This window comes from Gopherus evgoodei, chromosome 22 (genome assembly GCF_007399415.2).
Source record: "Gopherus evgoodei ecotype Sinaloan lineage chromosome 22, rGopEvg1_v1.p, whole genome shotgun sequence".
In the NCBI taxonomy this organism is placed as follows: Eukaryota; Metazoa; Chordata; order Testudines; family Testudinidae; genus Gopherus; species Gopherus evgoodei.
The window spans coordinates 1,303,574-1,330,907 of NC_044343.1; the positions used below are offsets into that span (position 1 = coordinate 1,303,574).

The window sequence follows — 27,334 nt, forward strand, 5'->3', positions numbered from 1 at the left end:
TTAAAGCGCATACTCTAGGAAGTGGGGGCTGCTCACTTACTTAAAGCTGGAGCTATGGGGTTGGTCTTCCTTGCAGCCAGGCTGAGTGGCTGAAAACACTGATCTAAGCTCAGGCTTGAAGGGGGAGCCTGGATCAGTCAGACCCAGCTTTGTAGAAAGAGCCCCCAGTCCAGGCTTAAGAGAAAACAGCAACGGAGTAGCTGGGGTCCCTTCCATCACAGACTGCTGAGTGCAAGCCCATGTGAGGCCTCGCAGAGCCAGGGCGTTCTAGGACAGGAACTAGTGCAGCACTGTGGTGCATGAGCCCCTCTGCTCGAGGACTCACCCGCTGGGGCTGCTGAAAATGACCCCGAATGACTTGTGATCAGCATTAATTAATTTATTTCATCACAACAGCTCTTGAATACAGTGATCGTTAGGAAATTGTACTTTGACACATTTGACATTTGTACAGTACAGCGTAGTTTTTTCCATATAAGTAAACATCACAAAAATAGGAGGTTGGATGTGTGTATCTGTAAAGAGGGTTCACCAAGAAAAATAAATCAAGGGAAGCAACGCACCGCATTTGGGCATTGATAGATTTTTATCTACTGCTTCACAGTCTCCACAACACCACATTGCTAAAGTAACAGACAAGGAACAGCAAGGCCTGTAGCAAACTCGCCCCCTTCAGCTGCAAATGCAACATCCCGGGGCAGGTGGGGTGTCAACCCCACACCCAGCATGGAATGGGGCAGCAGTTTGGTGGCTTGTTTCTTTGCTTGAGCCAAACCATCAAAGCTTTTCCTCTAGCAGGAGGTTTCCAGGGCTCCTCCGCCACCAGCCTGGGGCTAGTTTGGTACAGGAGTGCCTTGGCCCTTACTCAGCTTTGTTTTTAAATAATAGATTTAAAAGTGATATTCACAAGCAGGTTAATACCACACTGATAAAATTAATACATCTACCCAACCACAACACAGCATGTCACACAATGGTCACTTGCTACTTCTATTTACAGGAAGGTTGTTTTTATGTACAAGGAGGAAGACAGCAGGAGCATAAATTAGCATCTATTTATACAATAGTTAGGAACTAGCCATCCTTGGTGGGGGAGAACAGAGCAGCAGAGCGGCCCTCCAGCCAGCCAAGGCTTCTGGGCTAACAAGGAGAACAAGCTAAGGGGAGGTGTAAAGACAGGGCTGGAACAAATCTCTATGACAACCCACCTGCACTAGTGCCTCATTGGGATCTAGACGTACCCTTTGTCAAGGTTAAAATCCACATCCACCCCCAGTTGGCTGAGCTGCAACCCCAACACATCACCCCTTCAGTAGCACTACAGCTAAGGGAGCAGGTCTCTGGGTCCAGGGCTGTTTGTTTGTTCAGGAGCATCAGGAGATGCTACACCAAGAGGACTCTAGTCCTTTAAGCTGCTCTCCCTTCAGCAGGGCTTCTCCCACCACCCAGCAGCAAGGATCCACCTAGGCAGGAAGGAAGCTAATGAACACATTGGCCAAGCTGAGTCAGCTGGTTAATGCAGGATTCTGCAATTAACCCCCCACTTCCAGCTCAACAGACAATTATATATAAATAAGAGGGCACAATCAGGAACTAGTTAAAAGCAAACAACAAAAAAGTTTCTCCTACCGTCCCAGGGTGGAAAACGAGGGAGCAGAAAGGGAGGGGTGACACCCCGTGGAACCTGCAGACTGAGAGGGTGACCAGAGCCCTTTCAAACCCTATGAGGTGAGAGGGGACAGACAACTCATCGCTATGGGCCATCCCACCAGACCTAGTGACTGGGGCATTGAAGTGGGAGCACAACTGAGTGTTAACTAGGACACCGGTTACTTGGAGGGGTGACGTGGCCGAAGCAGGCAGAGGGGGCCATACTGCAGTCTCTAACAGGCACAGTCCTGGTGTGGGGGTGCTTGCTGGTCAGTCAGCTGTGGCCCTGGTTTCACGCCAGTCACTGCTGGGTCTGCCGTGTCTAGGGACTCAGACATCTTCTCGCAGATAATGTCAACAAGCCGTTCGAACGTCTGCTTGACGTTGATATTGTCCTTTGCGCTGGCTTCGAAGAACTCAAACCCTGGCCAAAGGGAGATGGGAGAGCATGAGACTGGCAGCCAGGAGGGGCTTGGGGCAAGGCAGGGCCTTTGCTCACCAACAGGGGCCCTGCAGTGCAAGTTACCAAGTTACCATTCCTAAGCCCTGGGAAGGATTTTTAGCTGGGATAATTAAAGACCCTGGAAATGAATCCATCCCAGGTCATTACTTTTACATGGCCCCAAATGTACATGGAAAACAACAAGGCAACCTCAGCAGCAGGCAGGGGTTTCACAGGCAGGGTCAGCAGCCAGGGACCATCACTGGCCAGTGAGGTCACCCCAGCTCTGCTAAATGGCCCAGGATGTTCAGCTCAGGCTCCTGCTTCCCATCACGGGAGCTGCTGATTCAAGCTAACTACGTCAGCCAGGGGAAGGCACCTGTACAAGCTCAGGGTCTCCAACACAAGAGCTGAGATCTGGGGCTGGGATCTGCCAGGTTAGAACCAAGTAGCAGAGCTCAGCATCTCTAGAGCTGAGTGTTTTCTGCGCAGCCAGGAGAGAGGCCTCCCTGTGGTGACCCACGTGCAAGGGACCCCGCCTTACAAAGCCTAGGAAATACCCAAGCCTCTTTAATTGACTGACCATGTAAAGATGGGGGCTAGACACCAGCACACCGATACCAGTTGCTTATTGTAAACTTAACATTGACTGCTCAGGTCCCTTCCAGTCAGGCAACAGAGTCCACGGGCGGGGCCGCTCCAAGCCACTCAGGCTCCTGCTGGTTGTAGCCAGTTCTCGTCATGCTCACAATCAATATGGAAAGTCTCTGGATTTTTAAAGGGTTTTACAGCTCCTCCTCTGGGCTGTTAAATTTTAATGGGATGCTTTGCAGGGAAAAGGGTTTAGTTAGAAATCCATAAATTCACCCCACGTTCTAACTGGGTTTAACCTGCTCAGAAATCCACCCAGGCCAACTGGTTTTCCAACCACTTTACAGCAGTAAACACAGGGTTTAGAGGGTTGTTATAATAATAGAAACAGTTATCGAAAGACTGTAATTGCCCAGACAGCACCAGTGTTTGTTAGAAGACAAGCCATGCTGCTACATAGTGACAAAGTTATGGCAAGTGCAATGAGTCGTAATTACCTTACTCCACAGGAAAGACATACAGGTCCCCTCTCAGGGTTACAGCTCCTGTGCCGCCATACAACCGCACCACCCACCCACTCTCACACCTCGCAGGGTTACAGCTCCTGTGCCGCCATACAAGTGCAGCACAACCCGTCTTCCCCATGCCTGTCAGCCCTCTAAAAGATGCTTCCCAGACCTGCAGGGCACCATTACTGCCATCTCTCAGTCCAGATGCCTTTTGGGGCAGCAGATGCTGCTGCTCAACTGGCCAAAGAACCTTCCCATGCCCAGAACTTGGCTTCTGAGTTGCTCTTGTGCAAGGCAGCGCAAAGCTCCAACAGCTTGGCAATGCCTGGAACCCTCTCACCTGCTCACATAAGACCAAGTCCCAACAGGGCTTGAGCGTCGCCAGCCGGAACCTTACAGGGTCAGCCCGTTATCTAGACTGGGTGCGTGCACAGTAACCAGTACTTACCCAGGTGCTCTGCCAGCTGGCGCCCTCTCTCTGATGCCACAACTCGCTCGTCCTCCATGTCGCACTTGTTACCCACCAGCAACACCTGTGCGTTATCCCAGGAATAGGTCTTGATCTGGGTTGACCTTAAAGCCGCAGTAGGGGAACAAGTAACCACAATATTCAGACAGCAGGGCTGTGCACAGCTGGTTATAGACAAAGGCCCAGGTTGTTAAAGGCACCGAAGTGGTAATGTGCTCTGTGCTCCAAGTGCCTGAATCGTTTTAGGCATTAGGAACCCAAATCCCACTGACAGTGAATGCAACGTAGGCTCCTAAATCAATTAGGCATTGCAGAGCTGAGCACAGCAATAACCTTTAAAGACTCTGGGCCAAGAGTCCCAAATCCCAGCCAGAGACTGGAGCCTGGTCCCCTGGACCAGCGGCAAGAGGCCTTCACCCCTCAGCCTCTTAGCTGGAGCCATCAAAGCTGGACTGCCAGAGGGCATGTCCAAGAGCTACAGAGACCCACCACAGCTGCAGCCAGAGAATGTGAAGAAACCAGCAAAGCAGGAAGAGACTAAAGAGGTAGCAAATATGGGGCAGAGAGAAAAAATTACTGTAGGAACCAGTAGCACGATGCATTGGTGGTCAGTACACCAGAGAGCAGAAGCAGAGGACAGGGACAGCCGAGATGGAAAAGCTCAACTCCAGTGCTGGTAGCAGCCTGGGCACAGCACGGCTAGTACAGAATAGACAGCAGCAGGGCAAGCTGTGTTCCCTTCCTCTCCCACTCCACTCTGCAGCTGGCCCTAGCAGGCCCAGCTGGGGTGTCCAGGGCTTCAGCTTCTTGGCAGAGACATCTGGGGGGCTGCGCTCGAGTGTGCTGAAAACACTCACCTGCTCTCTGCACCTGGGCACCAAGTGCCAGTGGGTAGGAAAGGATTTCGGTCACTGCCCACCCGGGAACCAGCCTCCTAGGGGGAGAGCTCGGTACCCCGTCGCCAGCGGCCAGAGCCAGCCAGCTTGCCACCAGCAGCGCGAGTTGCACAGAACGGGCTTGCAGGATCAGCCCAGCACAGGCTTGGTTAAAGGCCAGGAGCTGTGCACGTAAGTGGGACTCTCCAGCTACACAGCAGGCCTGGGCAAGGGGCGGGGAAGAGGGGGGCAGAGCACTAGGGTGAATTTCTGAGATTCCCACTGATCCAGGGCCAAAAGCAGAGCCTGGGGAAGTGGGAACCAGGCCATGCTAGACTGACTGGCCCCTCTCTGAACACACTCGAGGGCTGTTTCATTCTTGCATTGGGGAGGGAGCAGGTGGCCCAAACAGCCAGCAAGGCTCAGTGCCAACAGGACACGTTCCAGCCCAGATCCTAGGTCTAGCTTGGGGCACCCTGGTGCCCGGCTCGGTGCCGCTCTCCTGGCCTGGTTCAGAAGTGTTCCTGGGGGCTCTGAGCTCGTCTCACTGTCGTGGGCTGGGGGAGGAGGCTCCTGGCCCAGAATTTCTGCAAGGGCTGCACTTAGTTTGGCTCAGGCGCAGCCACAGCCACGTGGGCAGGTTATTAGCCAGGCTGCTGACAGCACAGAACTCAAGGCCAGGGGACTGCCCTGCAGGGCGAGTCATGCGGGCTGCATTACAGCTGCCAGGCACGAAAGCACCAAGCCACGCAGCCCCTGTCCCCTCACACCTGGGCAGAGGCCAGGAACCGCAGTGCACAGGGAAGGGAGAAGCTCCAGGCAGCAAACCTTGCCCTGTCTCTGGGCAACAGAAGCTGGGGGCATCGCAGGCCAGGCCGGCTCCCGGCCCCACCCCGCAGAGATGTAATTCCCCAGAGGTAGGAAACACCCACTTCAAATGGGGTGGGGGCCGCAGCGGAGAGATGGCGAACAGCAGCCATGCAGAGTCCAAGCTGCAGCCCCAGGAGGAGGCAGGGGTGCAGGTGCCAAGGGTATTTCCTTAGCAGAGGGCAGGGGAGGATTGTAAGTGGGCGAACATCTTGGCAAGCTCTGAGAAGGCAGCAGCCCCATAAGAGCACGGCTCTGCAGCAGAGCAGGCCCCAGAGGGCACCTGGTGACCAGCTGGCAGCAGAGAGTCTGTGCTGTCCGCAGAGCTGCCACGCGCAGGGAGTGCTCCCAGTGGTACCACAGTCCGTGGGCATGCAGAGACATGGCATGGGGGAGGGGTCCCGGCGACACAGTCCAGCTGGCGTGTTCGGGCCTGGGGCTTGGCACAAGCACAGTTAGACACCTGTTGAGTGACCACGCTGCCGGGTCCCAGCTGGCTCTGCACAGCTCCCCCAGCACGCTGGAGAGGCTCCTGCCCTCACTCCCAGCCCCCTCCCCTGGTTCATTGGCTCTGCTAATGAGACGCTGGCATGGCAGTGCCAAGGCTCGGTGTCACTTTCCCTTCCTGGTGCCCACAGAGCCACCTGCTCACCAGTCCTGCACGGCATTGAAGGACTCCTCGTTGGTGATGTCGTACATCAGGATGAAGCCCATGGCCCCCCTGTAGTAGGCGGTGGTGATGGTCCGGTACCTCTCCTGGCCTGCGGTGTCCTGGGGAGACCAGAGCAGGGTTACTTGGGAGCAGCAGCGCCAGGAGCTGCCCTGAGTAATTCAAGGGTCCCTTGGAGACACCCCCCCGCCCCACTCCACAGCACAAAGCACGGCCGGGTCCAGGGAGAGCCCAGAGGCAGGCCCTGGGCCGGGGGTGCCAGAGCTAAGGGCAGGAAGGACGTTGGAACCCACCCTAACTCCCGTGCTGCCCCAGAGCTCCAGCACTGAGAGACGGATCCTGCCTCTGAGATTTAAAGAAGGAAAATCCAATGTTTAGCCAAGTCTCTGGAACTTTCTCCCAGGGCCGCTGACCCCCCACCCAGAATGATCTAGGGCACAGGGCCAGGCCAGTGCGCCCCACTGCCCCGTATGGCACCTCCTGGGCTGGGAGTGCAGGACACGGCAGAGTGCCTCTCCCACACACCCCCTCCCAAGCCCGGCAGAGAAATCACAGCCAAGCAACCCTGAGTGTGCCACAGGGGACGGGGCCTCCAGGGAGCCCTGCTCAAGAGCGGGGATGGGGGGGGACCATGACTCCCTGTCACTGGGGACTCCCAGGGCAGCTGGGAGGCTCAGTCAAGCCTGCAGCGGAGCTGCCTGCGATTCACCATGGAAACCCATCCCTATGCCAAACGGAGCCTGGTCCCACACTCCGCGCCCAGCTCCAGGGACAGGCAGTGGTTGGTTTGCTGCCTCGTGCGGGCAACTCTCGCAGCCAGAGCTGGTGGGCCCAGCGGCCCTCCCTTCCCAGCCCTGCATGCGGCTGCACCGCGGGGAGGGCAGGGCTGGGGCCAGCAAGTGTCAGAGATGCCTGCAGACACCTCCTCCATGGCCCCTCAGGTCACTGCACCCTCTGCCCCAGGCCTCCAGCCATTGTTGAGACACCCCCTGCCCCATGGACCCCTCCAGCCACTGCTGCTGAGACACCCCCACAGCCCCTGCCCTCCAGCCATTGCTGCTGGACCCCCCTGCCCCACATGTCTCTGAGCCCCACAGTCCCTGCCCCAGGCCTCCAGCCATTGCTGCTGGACCCCCCTGCCCCAGGTGTGTCTGAGCCCCACAGTCCCTGCCCCAGACCTCCAGCCATTGCTGTTAAGACATCCCACACACGTGCTCCAGGCCATCACAGCTCCCCCCATGCACAGTCCTTCAGCTCCTGCACATCCCCCCCAGCCACTGCAACGAGCAGGGTGGGGTGGAGCCGGTGCACTGGCTCTGACCCGCAGGACTCGGACTCAGGGCTAAAGGAATGTGCTCAGTTTGGGAAGAAGCTGGGCCCAGGGCCTAGGAATGAAGGCCCTGCCGCTGCTACTGACCAGCCGGGGTCTGAGCTCCACATCCCACCTGAGACGTCAGGCCAGACCCTGCCCTGGGGATCCGTGCGGAGGGGGCCCTGCCCCAGACCTCTCCGCAGGGGCAGGCAGAGGTGGGGAAGCACCTCAATCTGGCTTCGGCCCCCTGGTTCCTGACAGCAGGGGCAAACCCCACCCCTGGCAGGAGGAGTCCGTGTGGTCCCATTTTGGCACGTATTGCCTCCCAGCAAGGGACCGTTCTGCTGTCTGCAATGCTACCGAGGGAAGCTGAACGCGGCCCCAGCAAAGCACCCTGAACTCGGCGCTCCTGAAAATTAACCCCCACTCTGCACTCCCAGGGCAGCGGCTTCGTTAGGCTGGGAATTGCCGCGCGTGCCCAGAAACCCCTCTCCGCTCGCCCAAGAGTCACCAGGCTCCGTGTTGCTCAGGCTCCAGCACCCAGAGCCTTTCACCACTGCAGCAGGCACCTCAGAGCCGTGCAGCAGCATTTCACATCCCACGGTAACGAGGGCAAAGCCAGCGCAGCTAAATCTGTCGCGCCAGCTGCTCCTTCAGCTCCGCTGTTTAGACTGTTCCGGGCCCTTCTGTGATTAAGCTACGTGCTAATTGGTATCCAGCCTCCCCAGGGAGGCAGGAAGCCTGTCAGCACATGGCACTGTTTCTTTATGCCACACGCTGTCCGTGGAGCGTCAGGCCACCTCTGAGCGTCCTGGAGCCAAGGCCTAGGGCTAATGGCTCAATGGAGCCTTCCATGTTAGGAGCCTGGCGTGTCAGAGGGTGTGTGGGTGTGTTGCTGACAGCCCTGGGGTGCAGAGCAAGGGGCAGCCCAGGATCGCTCTGCAGGGGCCCGCTCGGTGGAGGAGCTGGGAGAGGCAATGCTCTCGAGCTGGGCTTAGAACAGCCCTGAGTGCGGGGTGCTCAGGTCCTAGGAGGCAGAATAGGCCACAGCCACCACTGTCCCACACGGACCCCAGTCCCCCAGCATACCAGGACCCCTCTTCTGAAAGGGCCAGTCTGCCAGGCCACCATGGGCAAGGGGGCTGTGGGGAGGGCAGAGGGCTGGCAGCAGATGTAGGAGGCTCATGCTTCGTGGAAGCGGTTAATTAGCAACCTGTGTCCTGGAGAGAATGACTTTAAAGAAACCAGAACCGGCGTCACCCACGTGATGTCTGCCCTTCGGAAAACACTTTGGGCAGGTTATCATTCCATGAACATCTCCCCCAGCACGCACCGATCCCATGATGCCCACCATGGACTGCCCACCAACGGCCTGGGGAGAACACACCAGTGTGAAAGTAGAATGAATTATATAGTAACAATAGAAAGGATTAAGGAAATGCTGTCTGTACCTTTAAGCAAAGTTGTTGGAATGTTGCAAACAGGTGTCAGGAATACAGACATTAACACAGAACAATTGCACCGTTTAAGGGCAATTGGTGAAGCATTAGCCTTAGATCGATAACAGTTAATAAGGAAATAGGATATGCATGCTGTGCCCCAGGTGAATTTTACTGTTTTGATTTCTTTGTCCCTTTGTCTAAATTCCCGCTCTTTTATCTGTATAAATAAGACTGTTTGGGCCTTGCATGGCCACTCACATATTCTGAATGTTATTGGCGGAGCGCTGCGCTAATAAATAGAGTGGTCTGACAAATTGTGAGTCCTGATTCTAACTTTGACACCAGCCGTGCTGAGCCAGGCACACCATGCAGCAACCACGGCCAGGGGGCCAGTCTAAGCCACAGGGAAGTCGAGGGTGGCCAAACGTGACTACCCGGACTCTGGGTTATCACCCCAGCCCTGGAGGGGCCGGCTGGACCGGGGAGGTGTCAGTGCATGTCTCCTGACCCGGATGGCTGTCCCACACGTGACATACAGAACCACAGAGCCTCCCTCACTGCATCCCCCACCCGCCAGAGCGTGCAGCGACCACGGCCCCTACCCAGATCTGCAGCTTGATCCGCTTCTCGTTCCTGTAGATGGTTTTGACTTTGAAGTCGATGCCGACGGTGCTGACGAAGGCGGGAGTGAAGGAGTCATCAGCGTACCGGAACAGGAACGAGGTCTTCCCCACGCTGCTGTTCCCGATGATCAGGATCTTGAACATGTAGTCGAAGTTCTGATCTGAGGATTCCTTCTGGCCATAGCGGGAGTCGGTAGCGGAAGCCATCTGCAAAGGGAAGCATACGGCAGAGCTGGGCTGGTGGGGCACGTGCTCCCTGGGGGATTCAGCCATGCTCAGCTCCTTGGAGTAACCAGGGTGGCTGCTCCCCGCTCAGGCCCAGAGACCCCACCATCAGCTTCTGGGAGGTCAGAGCAAGGCCACATCACGTAGTATCGCACCCCACCAGCCCTCTGGGTGCAGTAACAGGGGCAGGCGGCGTGAACCACCAGAAATGGCACCTAGATATGCCCACCCTTTCTGCCCTGCAACAGGGAGGGGGGAGGCTCATAGGGGGCTCTTCCTGTGGGTCATATCTAGTGTCATCTGCAAAGGAGCACTGAAGCGTTCAACACCCTGGAACGAAGGTACAAGGTTTCCCAGCAGGGGCGGAGTGACCAGAGAGCTGGGAACAGAATCCACATCTACGCACACCCAGAACGGCTCAGTCAGATTTAAACATGCTCCTCTCTGCCAGGCCATTTTAGGATAACCCTGAGACCCCAGCCCTGCATGAGGCTGGGCCCTGCCCCGTGTTTGCCCACTGGCAGCTGAGGGTAATCACAGCACATGCCACCTACCAATGCAGCTGACGCAGGAAGTTGGGCCCGGCAGAGGATGCCAGCCCCGAGCCATCTGGGCTCTCTGATCCAGCCTCTCCCAGATCTAGCTATTCCACAGGATCTCCCTGCCCGGTTCACAAGCCAGACACCGCAAGGCCCATCAGACCAGAGGCCTGGGCTCCCTTTCTGTCCCAGCACATACTCGAAGTACGTTACACCCAGAAGTCAATGAGGGGGAAGAGGCCTGTTCCAGCCAACCCAGTCCCCAGCCAGAGCAAGGCTGATCCTACAGCCTGCTCCACAGGGCAAGGCTGTGCGACTCCAGGCACAGCTCCCCCCATCCCACCCTGAAGAACCCCATCAAGGACTAACGCCTTCCTGCTACCCACCTCAAGTCTCTCCATCTTCATTCCATCCCCTGGCCCTGCCCTCAGCAAAGCACCCCATAAAATCCCCGCAGGCTGCTGCTTGGCCGAGCTCTGCCTAGCTCGGCCCCTCCGGCACTGCCACTGCTCTCCCCAGACCTTCCTGCACTTGGTCTGCAAAGGGCGGGTACAGGGGGCCTAGACAATACTGTTTCCCCGTCACCCCTCTGATTTGGCTAAAGCTCCCACTGCCCTTGCCAGCGATCCTTGCATCCCCTGCCAGGACTGCTGAGAGATGCCAGGTGGAGACAGTCCTGAAGACTGAGGCCCTCCGATTATCCACTGAGCAGGCACAGCACCCTGGGCACCGGGTGTCAGCTCCCCTCCCCCGGGCAGTCCAGGCACCATGGCCCATTTGGGCCGGGGCCCCTGGGGGGATGGGTAGCACAGAAGCCAGTCCGTTCCAGGTGTGGCAACAGTTCTGTGCCGGGCCCCGCAGAGCCACCAGGGATCCAGACTCAAGACGACGTTTTTGAAGCCTGTTGCTGGCAAGTGATGGATATTCAGGGTCTGAACAGCTGGTGGAGACACAGCGAGCGGCATCGGCGAGTGGAGAACTCCGGGTCCTTGGCACTGTGCACAGCCTGTGTGTGGAAAGAGGCAAACTGCTCCTCGGGTTCAGTGGGGCAGGGAAGAGAGCGTGGGGAAAATGGAAGGTCTGACAGACAGGCCCCGGAAGAGCAGCCCTTTGCCTGGAGCCCACACGGCTCCCGGTGCAGGCAGGACGGCTCTCTGCATACCTACATGGACCGGGAGCCCAGCTCACAGGAACCTCATGGGTGTGGCCTGTTCCTCCCTGGAACGCTGCAGTGTCTGCACAAGGGCCTCTGCTTCTTCTGCCCATCACACCCTTTGTCTCCTTCCTTCCCAGCTGCTAGAGTGAACTGCAGCAGGACACCAGGCCATGCTTAGCCTGCACCACAAGTCCTGCTTCCTCCCCAGTGTGGAGGGGCTAACCCAGAGCAAGCTCTAGCCCAGACTCCTGGGCTGAAAGTCCACTCAGCTTCAGCACAAAGCAAACTCAGGTCTTTGCCGCAAACTCCTCCACTGCTAATGTAGCTGTCAACTACCCCCAGCACGTGCGTCAATCAAAACAGGACCCTTGGGGCTTCTAACGGAAACGGTGCGATAACCCTGCAACAGCAAGGCCCCCCAAGGGTCTGTACGGGGACCAACAATGTTCAACGTATTCATAAATGATCTGGAAAAGGGAGCGAACAGTGAACTGGAAAAATGTGCAGATGATATAAAATTACCCAAGATAGTTAAGTCCAAAGCTGACTGTGAAGAGTTACAGAGGGATCTCCCAAAACTGGGTAACAAAATGGCACCTTGAGACTCAGTCTAAGTGCAAAGTCATGCACGCTGGAAAACATAATCCCAGCTATGCATACGGAACGATGGGTCTAAATTAGCTCTTCTCACTCAAGGAGGAGAACTTGGCATCATCACGGCTAGTTCTCTGAAAACATCCGCTCAATCAGAAAAATCAGCCAAAAAAGTGAACAGAATGTTAGGAACCATTAGGAAAGGGATAGATCATAAAACAGAAAATATCACAAGGCCACTATATGAATCCATGGTACACACACACCTTGAACCGTGTGTGCAGTTCTGGTCATCCCATCTCAAAAAATACATGAGAATGGGAAGAGGTACAGAGAGGGGCAAGAAAAACTGCTCGGGATATGGAACAGCTGCCCTGTGAGGAGAGATTAAAAGGACGGGGACTGCTCAGCTTGGAAAAGCAACGCTAAGGGGGGATGTGGTCGAAGCCATGGAAACGTGACTGGTGTGGAGAAAGTGAAGGTGAATAAGGAAGCGTCACATGACACAAAGCGAGGGGGTCACATGCTGAAAACAAAGAAAGGGAAGTGCTGCTTCAAGCTGTGGAACAACCCACAGTCACTGCCTGGGACACTGTGAAGGCCAAAAGTAGAACTGGGCTCCAAAGAGAGTTAGATATGTTCATGGAGGACGGGCCCATCGATGGCTGTTAGCCAAGACTGTCAGGGATGCAACCCCACGCTCCGGGTACCCCTCAACCTCCAACTGCCAGAAGCACCTGGCACTGGCCACCGTGAGAGACGGGATATTGGGCTAGATGGACCATTGGTCTAATGCCGGCATCACTATTCCTCAACCATGGTGCCCAAAGCACTGCGCAGAGACTGTCCCTGCCCAGGAGAGCTTTCTATCGGCAGAGACAAGACAGACACAGGGCGAGAGAAAGGGAATGCGATCCCCATTTTGCAGGTTGGTAATGGAGCCCAGAGAGGTTATGGGTGGGATTCTCAGTGGCCAACTCCTCTGGAGTTTCCGTGGGAACTGGGTGCCTGAACTCTCTCAGCTGCCTTTGACAACTCCACCTCAGTGACACTGGACCTCTGGGGCAGAGCAAGGAACTGAGCCCAGATCTCTGTCCAGAACCTTCCCCACTAGGCTGCGTGAATGTGGAGAGGCACCTGGCGGAAGGAGCACAGCGAGAGAGCCTAGGGCTTCTCCTGGACAATCCAGAGCAAAATTCCTGGGAACCAAGGGCAGGCCTGTGCCACTACATTTTTCAGGGATGCAGCAGGGCAGACAGCACCAGCAAACACTGTTGCTCTGGGAGGTCCCTAGAGGTTCGAATGCAAGAATAGATCCAGGAGGTCTGTATTTACTAGGTCCTGAGACAAACCCTTTCCCCTCAGAAATTAATGCTCGCCGTGAAGTAACAGTCCAAGAGCACCATGATGTTTTTCCCATTATATAAGCTTCCTCTAGAGAAACCCTTGAAGCGAATAGCTTGCATGAATGGATAAGGTTTCAATTTCCTTCTTGAGGCAGCCAGCCGGTGTGGGCCTTTGATCCATGGAGCTGTGATGTTCCTGCACTCTGCCTGAACCAACGCAAAGCCAGGCCTCGACTACTGGGTCTAACGTGCATCCCGCCAGCCTGGGTGCTGGCAGCAGCCGAAACCATGCAAACAAAGTAAGATGTTTTAACATAGGAATGGCCCCAGTGGATCAGACCAATGGTCCATGTAGCCCAGTGTCCTCCAACAGTGGCTGGGGCAAGACGGATCAGACGGAATAAGTGGAAAAGGGCAATTCATTGAGTGATTCATCCTGTTGCCCAGTCCGAGCATCTGGCAGTCAGAGGTTCAGGGACACCTGGGGCGTGGGGTTGCGTCCTTGACCACCTTGGCTAATAGCCATCGATGGACCTGTCCTCCAGGAACCCATCTACTCATCTAGATATTTGCCTAGTTTTATAACAGGCAACATAAAAAGCACTAGTGGAGTCAGTACAAACTAAAATTTCATACAATGACTGGTTTATACTGCTCTATAGACGATACACTGACATGCAAGTACAATATTTATATTCCAATCATTGATTTTATAATTACATGGTAAAAATGAGAAAGTCGGCCATTTTTCAGTACTGGTGTGCTGTGACACTTCTGTATTTTTAGGTCTGATTTTGTAAGCAAGTCGTTTTTAAGGGCGGTGAAACTTGGGGCTGCACAAGACAAACCCGACTCCTGAAATGGGCACAGTAGTCTCGAAAGGTCGAGAGCCACTGCTCCACACCAGTCATGACTTTATAGACCTCTATCATAGTCCCCCTTGGTCATCTCTTCTCTAGACTGACAAGCCCCTGTCTTTTTAATCTCGCCTCATAGGGTAGCTGTTCCATCCATCTGATCATTTTTGTTGCCTTTCTCTGTACCTTTTCCATTATAAGCCCAACTGCATGCCCCATTTTCTAAAGTTATACCAGCTCCAATATTAGTGGTTAGGTTTAGTGCCAAGGTAGAATTCCCCCCTCCACGTTTACCTGAACTGGACATTCAGCTCCCGAATTCTGACACCCTACAAACAAAGGCATTGACTGAAGCTCCTCATGTCTATTATTGTGCCACTTTTTAAGAAAAGGAGCAAGTTCTCCAAGCTGAGACCTACCCCCAGGTCTGAGATGACTTGGTTGTGATCAAACATGATGAGTTGTTAAACATTTTCAGCAGGGGCCCTGTTATGGATCATCAGCCCCAACATGCACTGCACAGCACAATGTGTCCGCGAGAGACCAAGAGCAACATTTTCAAAAGGGCCTATGTGGCAGTTACACAGCTGCTGCCGCTGCCCAGTGCGGACATGGTCTCCCTCTCTTTTTCCTGCAGAGCCAGAAAACAAAGCTGAGCTCGACTCTCCAGGGTCTGTGCGTTTGCACAGCACCTACCACAAGGGGGACCAGCCTGGCTGTGGCCTTGAGGGACTATTGCAATGTAAATGTCAAACCAGCACAACAGAGAGAACCAGCCCCTGCAATACTCAAGTGAAGCAGAGACACCATTTGTACATTCAGACATTAAGAACTGGGGGTCACCACCACTATGCTTCACACATGACATCGCCAGACCCCAGTGAGAGGACAAGAGCAGGAGACAATTCCCGTCACTGCGTAATCACTCTCCCACCCTGCTCCCCGTGCACACACACACTCAGGACCCCTGCTCCTCTGACTGTCGCAGATTCGTGGAGGATTGGGAGGAGAAGCCAGACGATCAAGACTGGCTGTTTTGCTAACAGACCTGCTCTGGAAATGATTTGGGGGAAGTCCTGGGGCCCATTTTCAACACGGGGAAACATTAGATGCCTGCAGTAGATTCCAAGGCCAGAAGGGTGCTGTTCTCCTCGGCTATGAGCTTCTTAAGAGGGAGAGCCTGTAGTGACCCTTAACAGACTGATTGGAGGCCCCCACGTGTCTCAGAAGGTTCACCAGGGACCACTCCTTGACCCCTCTGTAACCCTTAGTAGCTTTTATTTGGGGGGGGGGAAGAGGGGACAGGACCATAAACTTTTCAACTTGGAGTAGAGTACGAACTGATGCAGAAGCATCTTCCTGAATCTGCTGAGAGACTTTTCCAGTGCCTCTGCTGCTGCAGGGAAGAGTTCTTTTCAACAACAGCATGAAATTAAGACCAGGTGGATCAGATTCAAGCATTCAGTCTCAGCACCTCAGGAAAACTTAAGAACCACGTCAATTTCAAGTTGGGTGCTCCAGTCCTCTGCAGTAGGGAGGGCACAAACCAAGATGGCTGTGGGAAGCAGCACAGCAGCACAAACCCCTTTCCTTGCAATAGGCAGGAGGTTCTCCAGACAGGCAAATCCTTCTCCCTTCCAGCAGCTTCACATTTACCAGACCCCTACCACCCAGCCCTGAGAAAGAGCCCTGAGCTGCACATTAGTAAGAATCCCAGAGCCAGGGAGGGAATGGGGGTTGGCTACCACTCCACACTAGGGAGCTGCCCTTTTACCCTACAGATGCCCACCTTCTCAGATTTTCAGGCTGGCCCCTGGCTAATAGTTTCAAATCTCTGGTGACATTTTCCTAGCCCTGTTTATAAAGCACAGAGACTAGATTCAGCTCCATCTGAGTTGTACCAGGATGCACAGTAACACGAGCTTTTAGCTCCAAGATTTAAGTATGTGGGCTGTGGCTTGCCAAGGGGTTTACTGATTTTCTCCCTTTACTGTCAATGGAAATGAACAAGCTGGGCAAGCTGCCTCTTCCTCTGTTTTAAGGTAACCCTTTGCAATGGAGAAACAGAGAATCCAGAGCCACAAAGTATTTTTTTTCCTTTCTGTGAAATAATATCAGGAAATGCGACCTTATAACCTCATTCATAGTCACTACTGGGCAGACTCCTCTTTGATTCTCTAATCACATCTCCTGAGAAATTGTTGTACCTTTGTTTTAGTCTCTGATCACTTAACATTCAAGCAATAAGGTGACAGGCAGAGTACACGGGGTGAGAGTGTGCGCAAGGCGCTGTACGTACGATGCACAAGGCAAAAGGTTGAACAACTTCAGTTTTGAATGCAAAATTCACCCAGAAATACATGGCCACTTTCTGATTCCCTTGATCAAACTGAACTTACAAACACAGCCAGGAGGAGGAGTAGTTTTTGTTTTACAAGTGCTGTCCCAAGTCCAAAGGCACCTCAAATAGAGAGCAGTCGGATGTACTGGACAGTACAGCTGTGATCATGTCATTACATGCCGTCATGAAGCTTTAATGGTGCTCAGAGATGAACTCCACTTCCTAATAAGCTACACAATTCAGAGTTTGGGGGGGAAAAATCGAGAGAGAATTTTCAGCCTCGGAGAAATCGGCCCTGATCCATTTTCTCTAAAGCCAAACAGAAGAAAACCTCTAAACACGTGTATGAATAAACCCTGTTTACATGGCTAATCTGACAGCAATCCAGATCCAGTGGGAACTATACAATCCAGCAAGTCACTTAGCTCATTTTAACAATATGCAATTTAACTCAAATAATGGGTCTCAACATAATATTAGTCATCTGGCCCTTGGGGACCAAGTTCATATTTAAAGAAACATTTTATTGCTCCATTAAGCCAGCCACTTAGTGAGCTAGCTCCTCCAATGCATTTTAATTACAGGACTCTTAATACCTACACGCAGCTTTACTGTATACCATCTTCAAGTGTCTGCATTAAACGATATGCAGAGGGACACACACCTCCTGTGACAGGCACATGAAGATCCCAGCAATAAGCCAGTGCTCCAGAGAGAAGGAGGGCGATTCCCCACTAGCCTCACGATTTAGTGTTTGTCACCCAAGTAAAAGCATCTCTCTCCTGCCAAGGCACAAACTGAGTCCCATCGTAAGGGACAGTGCAGATCAGGCGTGGAGGTGGGCTCCATTTCTGTAATGCCTCTGGACAGAGCACCCCAGAACACGCTATCAAGCTTAGTCCTGGCCTGGCTGAGCAGCAGACCTCTATGGCAAGATTCTCTGTAAGCTCACAGTGTCCTGGTGTAAAATAACGGACACTAGTAATCCTGCGCTAATGAGGAAAGCTTGGTGTGCAGGCAGATATGGGTTGGTAAAGACTGAGAATTATACTGACCTAGGCAAGGCATGTTTCTGCAGTGAGCAAGAGGACATCCGTGGAGCTGGGCTGCACCTAGGATCTGGGCAATGAGTATCTTTCATCAGCTAGTGTATTTCTGAGGGAGGGAGCAGAGTGGGACGGAGACGGAATCAGTTTTATTCTGAGATAGCAGGGCTGAAAAGGGTTCATGGTATTTCTGTACCAGAAGCGTCTGCCCTAGCAGTGGGCGCTCTTCTCCAGCTCCCTAGCTGTTTTCTTCTGGAAACTTCATGCTTTAATATCACCCAAGAAACACAAGACACCCATCGTGGAGGCGGACCACCTCATTCACTGGTTTGCCTTCACCATGCAAACATCAGTAATTGCACAGATGCCAGGGCAAACAGTCACTCAGGCCCCCACGTCCATTTTCCTCTCTATTTTAAAAGCAGCGTTAGGCACACGTGAAGTTAGTTATACCACCCATCAAAACGAGAGCAATGCAGTAACCTTATACACCACCACATTGTACAGCAGGGACCAACAAAGTTGCATGCCTGGTTGGATGTGTTAATAAATGACTGTCAGAGACTCAGGGGTTGAGTGGATGCAGGTGGATTCAAGCTATTCAGTTGCCTGTAGGCTCAGCCCTCAGAGTCCCCGCCCTGCCATCAATCATTCATATTAAAACATCCTTAACCAGCTCACTGTTATTTTATTTAAAAGGCTTTCTCTGGATGGCATCAGTTAGCGCTCCCCCCGCCCAACACTGGCAGAAAAGGCTGCATGCACAGAATTGCTCCTCTTGCAAACACCACCTCTATGTTATTCTTTGAGGCCCAGCCAAATCTTCTGACCTGGCAGCAACCAAGAGAAATGTCTCACCTAGAGCCGAGAGAGAGAAATATTCAGTGACCCTATTCGGTTCCCTCGACCTCCATGTTTCCCCACACTGCCAGCTGAGAAGTCACTGGAATGGGTTCATCCAGCCTCCGGTCCCAGACCGACCCCGAAAATGCCCCATCGCCCTTACTCCAAGCGCCAGTTCCCGGGCACCCCCGCGCCCCCCAATCCCACCGCCAGGTGTGCAGCGTGGGGGGGGGAGCGGAAGCTCGTTTGCTCCCCCCAGGCCGGCAGAGACGGAAATGGATGCAGGATGCAGAACGCTGACCCCCCCGCTCTGCCATGCTAGGAGCCCCCCCCAGCACACAACTCCCCCCCGTGCAGCCAGGAGCCCCCCCAGCACACAGCTCCCCCCCGTGCAGCCAGGAGCCCCCCCCAGCACAGTTCCCCCCCCGTGCAGCCAGGAGCCCCCCCCAGCACAGTTCCCCCCCCGTGCAGCCAGGAGCCCCCCCCAGCACACAGCTCCCCTCCCGTGCAGCCAGGAGCCCCCCCCAGCACACAGCTCCCCCCCCCGTGCAGCCAGGAGCCCCCCCAGCACACAGCTCCCCCCCCAGCACACAGCTCCTCCCCCCGTGCAGCCAGGAGCCCCCCCAGCACACAGCTCCTCCCCCCGTGCAGCCAGGAGCTCCCCCCCAGCACACAGCTCCTCCCCCCGTGCAGCCAGGAGCTCCCCCCCAGCACACAGCTCCCCCCCCCGTGCAGCCAGGAGCTCCCCCCCAGCACACAGCTCCCCCCCCCGTGCAACCAGGAGCTCCCCCCCAGCACACAGCTCCCCCCCCCCGTGCAGCCAGGAGCCCCCCCAGCACACAGCTGCCCCCCCGCCCGGTGTCAAACGAAGGTCACCGCCCTGCACGCGGGGGGCCGGGCGGGGCTGCCCGGGGGGGGCGCGCTCACCTCCGGATCGCGCTCCCCAGGCTCCTCTTGCACCAAATGCAGCAGCAGCGCGCGCGGCCCCGGCAATTGCGGAGCCTGGCTGACGTCACCAGCAGTCAGAAGGGGCGGGGAGCGGTATGCAGATGAGAGTGACGTCAGGAAGCCGGGGACGACCCATTCCGAGCTTCTCCCTCAAGGTTCCCGAGGAGGCGGGCTTTACCCAGTCTTGCGCGATGATAGGCCCGCGCTAATGATTGACAGCATGAAGGTGAACACACTCGACGCCTTCGTGGGCTTTTGAATGACAGCCTCGAGCCTCCTCGGGAGGCCAGCTGGCCTGGTCCCTCAGGGGTGGCAGAGCCCCCTCAGGGCAAAGGCTGTTACTGGCACATAACGTGCCACCCCTCCACACCATAGGGCAGTGGTACGAGCCAGCACCCCCACAGGGTACAGTGGTATGAGCTGGATCTCTATCCCCTGTCAGGACATGGCACCACCCTGCACAAGGGGCAGTGGTATGAGCCGCCGCAGCCCACTCACCGGCCCTACATGCCACCCCCCAGGGGTCGGTGGTATGAGCCGCCGCAGCCCACTCACCGGCCCTACATGCCACCCCCCAGGGGTCGGTGGTATGAGCCGCCGCAGCCCACTCACCGGCCCTACATGCCACCCCCCAGGGGTCGGTGGTACGAGCCGCCCCAGCCCGCTCCCAACATGTCGCCCCCGAGGGCAGGGCCGGCGCTTCCATTGAGGCAAACTAGCCAATCGCCTTGGGTGCCAGGATTTTCGGGGGGCGGCAATCTGCCGGGGGGGGGCGGCAGACGGCTGCGGTGGAGCTGCCACAGGCACGGCTGCGGCAGCTCCACTGGAGCCATGGACCAATGGACCCTCCGCAGGCACGGCTGCGGCAGCTCCACCGGAGCGGAGCGGCGAAATGGCCATGCACCTAGGGCACGATAAACTCTAGCGCCGGTCCTGCCCGAGGGGTCGGTGGTACGAGCCGCCCCAGCCCGCTCCTCTGTCCCTGCATGTCACCCCCCCAATGGGTCGGTGGTACGAGCCGCCCCAGCCCGCTCCCCTGTCCCTGCATGCCCCCCCAATGGGTCGGTGGTACGAGCCGCCCCAGCCCGCTCCCCTGTCCCTGCATGTCACCCCCCCAATGGGTCGGTGGTACGAGCCGCCCCAGCCCGCTCCCCTGTCCCAGCATGTCACCCCCCCAGGAGTCGGTGGTACGAGCCGCCCCAGCCCGCTCCCCTGTCCCTGCATGTCACCCCCCCAATGGGTCGGTGGTACGAGCCGCCCCAGCCCGCTCCCCTGTCCCTGCATGTCACCCCCCCAATGGGTCGGTGGTACGAGCCGCCTCCGCCCCATGTCAATCACCGGTTTTCGAGTGCAGCGCCCGGTTGGAGAGGGACCCTGGTGTCTCTGGCTGACGCCGCCGACTGTTAAAAGTCTGGCTGGTGGCGCAGTGGGGGCCCAGGGCTAAGGCAAGTTCCCTGTGACCACTAGGCACACAGGGGCCAGGAAGGCTCCACGTGCTGCCTCTGCCCCCAGTGCCGGCTCCACAGCTCCCATTGGCTGGGAATCGTGACCAATAGGAGCTGCAGGGGCGGCGCCTGTGGGCATGAGGGCAGCACATGAAGCCTCTCTGGCTGCCCATGTGCCTAGGGGCTGCAGTGACCTGGTGGCTGCTTCCCGGGAGCTGTGGTAAGCGCCGCTGGGACCCTGCACCCCAAACCCCCTTCTGCATCCCAGCTCCCTGCCCCAGCCCAGAGCCCCCCTCCCACACCCAAACTTCCTCCTGGACCCCCCCACACATCCCAACCCTCTGCCCCAGCCCCCTCCTGCACCCCAAACCCTTCATCCCCAGCCTCACCCCAGAGCCCACACCCCCAGCAGCGCTCTCACCCCCTTCCTACACCCCAATCCCCCGCCCCAGCCTGGTGAAAGTGAGTGAGGGTGGGTGAGAGCAAGTGATGGAGGGAGAGGGGATGGAGTGGGCAGGGATGAGGCCTTGGAGAAGGGGTGAGCCTTGTCGTGGGGCAGGGCCTCATGGCAGGGGTGTTCAGTTTTGTGCGATTAGAAAGTTGGCAACCCTACCCCAGCTGCCAAGCCCTAGAAGCCCAAAACTAAATTCCAGCCCAGCGAGCCCAAGATGCCACAATCCATATTACCTCAGCGATGGCTAGGGATGAACCCTAACCCCAGCCTGGGGAGCCCCAGCGCCCCAAGCCTAAATCCTGCCCAAGCAGAGTCACCAGCCCCAATCTCAACCCTACCCCAGCGAGTCCTGTGGGCCATGACCCTACTGCTAGCCTGGGACCTTACAGGCCCATATCCTTACCCCGGCCATGTCCTGAACCCCAGCTTGTGGAGCCCTACAGCACCATCCTGAGCCTGGGCAGCCCTACGGGCCCTGACAGCCTTCCAGACTCAGCCCACACCCTAGTCCTGGGCGTCTGAGCAGTTCTGCTCCTAAGTGCAGGCCCAGCAGCTCTACAAACCTCAACCCTAACGTTAGCTCAGGAAGCCTTACCTGAGCCTGGCGCCCAGCCAGGGGCAAGACCCCAGCTCTCCCCTGAGCCCGGCACCTACCCGGGGAGAGACTCCAGCTCTCCCCTGAGCCCGGCGCCCAGCCAGGGGCAAGACCCCAGCTCTCCCCTGAGCCCGGCACCTACCTGGGGAGAGACCCCAGCTCTCCCCTGAGCCCGGCACCTACCTGGGGAGAGACCCCAGCTCTCCTCTGAGCCCGGCACCTACCTGGGGAGAGATCCCAGCTCTCCCCTGAGCCCGGCACCTACCTGGGGAGAGACCCCAGCTCTCCTCTGAGCCCGGCACCTACCTGGGGAGAGATCCCAGCTCTCCCCTGAGCCCGGCACCTACCTGGGGAGAGACCCCAGCTCTCCCCTGAGCCCGGCACCTACCTGGGGAGAGACCCCAGCTCTCCCCTGAGCCTGGTGCCCAGTTGGGGGTGAGACCCCAGCTCTCCCCTGAGCCTGGTGCCCAGTTGGGGGTGAGACCCCAGCTCTCCCCTGAGCCTGGTGCCCAGTTGGGGGTGAGACCCCAGCTCTCCCCTGGGCTTGGGGAGCTCTACTAGCCCCAACCTGAACTTGAAGCCAGGGAGCTCTCTGGGGTCCAACCCAGGGAGCTCCATTAACTGCAACCTAAGCCCAGCCCTGGGGCCCCACAAATCCCAACCCTGTCCTTGGCCAGGGAGCCCTAACCCCAACCCTCTGCATGGCCCCAAACCCGAGTCACTTCCATTTACACTGACCTGAGCCCAAGGGAGGGGGCTGAGCTCCTGGGAGAACCAGGCTGAGCCAAAGGCTGCACTGTCACGTCACAGCAGCACCGAGCCCCCTGCTCCAACGGGTAGCACTGCCTGGAACTAGCTCTGGTGTCGCTCCGTCCCTGAGGCCTGGCCAGCGCCCTGTCCCAAAGGGCTCAGGCCATTAGCTTGGGGGATTAGGTGGAAGCACCTGTCATGGAGTCCCTGGGCGATGCTCTGGAACTGCTCCTCACCAAGCCAGGCAGGACTTTGGGGAGCCTCCTCTCCCTCGGAGCAAACTTGTTCAGGGCAAGAAGCTCACACGGCTTCACCTCCTGGGTCTCTCCTTGGAGCATTCAGCATCCTCTGCCCCTCCGTGCGCTTCCCACAGCGAGCCTGCCCCAGCGGGGCCTTGGGGGGGGGCCACAGGGTCCTGCACCCCCACCTTGCAGTCAGACGTGACTCTCAGCCAGCCAGTAACACAGAGGTTTATTCGATGACAGGAACAGGGTCTAAAACAGAGCTTGTAGGTACCGCGAACCGGACCCCTCGGCCGGGTCCATTCGGGGGGGCAGTGAGCCAGACCCCCCACATCTGCACTTCACTCCTCATCCCCAGCCTGCTCCAGACTAACAACCCCCTCCAGCCCCTCCTCTCTGCTCAGCCCCTTTCCCGGGCCAGGAGGTCACCTGATCCCTTTGTCTCCAACACCTTCAGCTGGCACCTTTGCAGAGGAGGGGCCCAGGCCATCAGTTGCTAGGAAACAGAGTGTCAGGCATTTAGGTGCACTGGCCCTTGGCTTTGCCAGATACTTAAGAACTGCCATGGGGACACTGAGGCACCAACACAGTATTCAGAGAAAACATTAAGAACATTCCCAGTTCATCACAGCACCATATGTCCCAGTCGTGCACACAGCCACAGTGGCTTCAGGCGTTAAACCCCCTGCATGCAGCCCTGAGGTCACAGCCCATCTTACATCACCTGCCGAACAGCCGGTCACAGCGCCCCAGCCTGAGCTACTGAATCTCTCCAACTCTAATGTCATCGTTCCTGAAGCGTCAGCCGGGGTTCAGAACACTCCTCAAAGAACATGGGGCCAGGCACCCCGCAGCAATATGTCCAGAAAGCAGGTTGTAGGGAACAAAACTGCACAGACCCCAAATGAGTGGGCTGCCCCTGAGCTGGGGAGGCCTTTCTGGTCCCTCATCGCGGGTGTCGCTGGTGAGGTGGCTCACAGCAGCAGTGTTGGCTGTGAGGCTGCATGGGTGGCCTGCCCTGGAGCAGGTCCCAGGCGGGGTCTGGCACAGGCACAGCATTCTCAAGGGGGTGCAGCACAGATCCTGAAGCTCCGTGGCACAGCCCACGCGGTGGCAAGTGAGCGCAGGGAGGGCGAGTGTGATGGAAACAGGTCACTGCCCGCCCGAGTGAGGACTGGGTGGAGCCACCAGCTGGTGAGCACCTGTGGATGTGACGTTTTGCCCCTTCCCAGCCCCCAGGGAGGAGATGGACCCTGGGCCTCAAGCTCCGTCGTGCCCTGGGCAGAGGCCGCGATGGATGCGACGTGGCGACCCACCGCGCATAGCAGGGCAAGCCCCCATTCCACCCTCCAGCTGGGCGGCTGGCACCAAAGGCAGGGCACGAAACCTCTCCCAGGCCTTTGCAGGGCCCTTGTGATTAACTCATCTGGCCACTGGGTGGCGCCATTGACCCGTTATTGGGAGCACCGTGGAGGTGGGGCAAGGACAGGTGGCTCCTGCCCCAGGGGGTAGCCGGCCTCGCCCTGTACGATCTGGTTCCGTGCCCTTAGGGCCAGACGGGGCCTCATGGTCGACAGGTCTGATGCCCTGCAGGCACAACCAGGGCCGGCGCTTCCATTTAGGCGACCTAGGCGGTGGCCTAAGGTGCCAGGATTTGGGAGGGCAGCAGGCTGCTCCGGTGGACCTCCCGCAGGCGTTCCTGCAGAGGGTCCGCTGGTCCCGCGGCTCCGGTACGCCTGCGGGAGGTCCACCGGAGCCGTGGGACGGTGAGCGGCAGAGCGCCCCCCGTGGCATGCCACTGTGCTTGGGGCGGTGAAATGGCTAGAGCCGGCCCTGTGCCTAGGGCGCCAAAAACCCTGGCACCGCTCCTGGGCAAAACCAGCATGAGAGCGAGACCATGGCAGTACCAGTGAGGCACTGGGGGCTGAGCCAGCCCCTGGCTCAGGTGCCTCGGCAAGTGAAGCAAACTCAGGCAGGAGGGCACCAGGGGCTCTGCCTCCTACCCTGGACTCCACGGCCCCCATCTTCAGCCCCAGGGCACCTTTCCCCACTGCTCCAGCCCCAGCTCCATTCACTGCCCTGCAATGGGAGGTGGTGGCTGCTGCAGCCCAGCTCAGTGTTACAGGGAGTCGGGGGCCTCTCCAGGGCTCTACCCACTCAGTGTGCACAGGGTACCCCAGGTTGGCCTGCAGCACAGAGATCTCTAGAGGGCCAGGGAGAGCTGCAGGTGCCATTCCTGGGCTGGTTGGGGGCTGTACCTGGCTTTCAAATTGCCTGCATCCTTTAACCCCTGCTGACACAGCACTGCCCGGACCCCTGCAGGGAAGGAGAGCCAGTCTGGCACAGGCTGCTCGCCCCTCCATAGCACAGGGGACGTCACAGGCAGGCAGCCTGCGAGGGAGGAAACACCCAGCTAGTAGCAGTGGCTAGTGCAAATCTCTGCCGCTCACAGCAGGCAGCAAAGGCTACAGCCTGCCCCGTCCCCGCACCCTGTCCTGGGTCTGCACTTGGCTCAAGCCAAGGTGTCGTGCAGGGAGCAGCCTGTGTGTGGCTACGGAGAGCCAGCAATGGCTTGTGGAGCGTGGAAGGCGCCAATGGCGAAGCTGCATGCTGCAGCGTGTGAGCCCATGCAGTGCTGCCCGGAGCTGTGCTCTGCTGGGCTGGGTGCTCAGCTTTCTCCTTGTGAGACTCCCCTGGGGAATGCAACACACTTCCTCTGGCCTGGGCCTGTTTCCCATCAAACCGCACAGAGCACAGGCCCTTCCCAGGGTCACTGCAGGTCAGGGGAGAGGATGAACAGCCCCCCAGAAGGCAGGGATGATGCACTCCAGAGCTCTCTTAAAATACACTCTGCAGGCGTGTGCCGGAACCGACTACTGCGGCACATTCCGCGCTCTTCCCTCCCAGCCAAGCCGTGGAGTTCGGGGGCCCTCAAGCTGCCGGCTCCTTTCCTCTCGGCCCTGCCCAGGCGCTCAGCCTGGCCCCTCAGCCACCTTACTGGAAAAGGGGTGAGCTGAGCCGTTTAAGCCAGTGCTTATCATTCTCCCAGGGACCAGGTGTCATGGAGTCACCGGGTGATGCTCTGGAATTGCTCCCCACCAAGCCAGGCAGGACTTTGGGGAGCCTCCTCTCCCTTGGAGCAGACTGTCTTCAGGGCAAGAAGCTCACACGGCTTCACCTCCTGGGTCTCTCCTTGGAGCATTCAGCATCCTCTGCCCCTCTGGGCGCTTCCAGCAGCGAGCCCGCCCCAGCGGGGCCCTGGGGAAGCCACAGGGTCCTGCACCCCCACTTTGCAGTCAGACGTGACTCTCAGCCAGCCAGTAAAAAAGAGGTTTAGTCGATGACAGGAACAGGGTCTAAAACAGAGCTTGTAGATACAGCGAACCGGACCCCTCGGCTGGGTCCATTCTGGGGGGCAGTGAGCCAGACCCCCACGTCTGCACTTCACTCCCCGTCCCCAGCCAGCTCCAGACTAACCACCCCCTCCAGCCCCTCCTCCTCTGCTCAGCTCCTTTCCCGGGCCAGGAGGTCACTGATCCCTTTGTCTCCAGCACCTTCAGCTGGCACCTTTGCAGAGGAGGGGCCCAGGCCATCAGTTGCTAGGAGACAGAGTGCCAGGCATTTAGGTGCACTGGCCCTTTGCTCTGTAGCAATCACACCCTTATTCCACCACCTAGATATTAAGACCTGCATAGGGGACACTGAGGCACCAACACAGTATTCAGAGAAAACATTAAGAACATTCCCAGTTCGTCACACCAGGCTGGGTAGCCATGACACCCTGGCAAGGACACAGCTGCCCTGGACGGCCCCAGGCTCCCCTGGCTAGTTGGCAGTGCTGGCTAATGTAGTTCTGGGGCAGAGATTAGTTTTAGGAGCCGAGTTTGTAGCTCTGCACCCTGCGTTCAGGACATGGGGCCCTCTCCCTGGGCTGTGTCATGACAGCCAAATACTCCAGGGACAGCTCAGCTTTCTGTGGTGGCCGACCACTGTGGGAAAAACTCACCGTTCAACCCTAGATGTTGCCCAATTGCCCTCCATCGGACCCCGCCCTGGGCCGTACAGAGTATAAACCGTCTGCGCGTGACCAGGTAGGTGCAGAGCAGAGCTGGCCACATAGTAGCCGTAACAGCTCCATTTGATTGCTGCTGCATCCTCCTCCCACCTCCCCGTTTGCATCTTGTCACAATCCCAGCTTGCTAGTGTCTTTTAGTCTGCCGTGTGACGGTGCCGCCCTGGCCAGTCTGGGTCTGTGCTGCACCTTGCCCAGCGGTGCTGTTTGCACAGCCCTCAGTGGGGGCCGGATTGGGGCCCCCAGATGCTATCGCCATATGTAAAAATACAGGACCACGTGTCTGTGAATTTTGTCTGCAGAGACACTCTGTACCCAGATCCGGAGGATGTCTGGTCCCCTCTCCATGCAGATCCAGTGATGCCCAGACCATGACTCCTGCATTCGGTTCTGGGCTCCTGAATACCACACAACTGCTGGGAAATCCAAGG

The 27,334-nt window shown here is 57.2% G+C and overlaps 1 protein-coding gene across 1 annotated transcript; it reads right to left on the minus strand.

The window, feature by feature from the left end:
* Positions 1-364: 364 nt before the first annotated feature.
* On the minus strand, positions 365-19,427 carry RAB3A (RAB3A, member RAS oncogene family). Its single transcript, XM_030540262.1, has 5 exons — positions 19,325-19,427; positions 9,430-9,657; positions 6,056-6,174; positions 3,641-3,765; positions 365-2,074 (listed from the first exon to the last, which is right to left on the minus strand). Exons 2-5 carry the CDS (start codon positions 9,655-9,657, stop codon positions 1,884-1,886), a joined length of 663 nt encoding a protein of 220 aa, XP_030396122.1. The 5' UTR covers positions 19,325-19,427; the 3' UTR covers positions 365-1,883.
* Between the last annotated feature and the right edge of the window lie 7,907 nt (positions 19,428-27,334).

What these genes read in the sequence shown, in the direction of transcription:
- RAB3A (XM_030540262.1), bottom strand. Translation starts at nt 9,657, where the DNA reads ATGGCTTCCGCTACCGACTCCCGCTATGGCCAGAAGGAATCCTCAGAT. An exon ending in GGATCAAGCTGCAGATCTGG is followed by an intron (nt 6,175 to 9,429) that starts GTAGGGGCCGTG and finishes TGGTCTCCCCAG; the next exon opens with GACACCGCAGGCCAGGAGAG. An exon ending in TTCAATGCCGTGCAGGACTG is followed by an intron (nt 3,766 to 6,055) that starts GTGAGCAGGTGG and finishes TGCGGCTTTAAG; the next exon opens with GTCAACCCAGATCAAGACCT.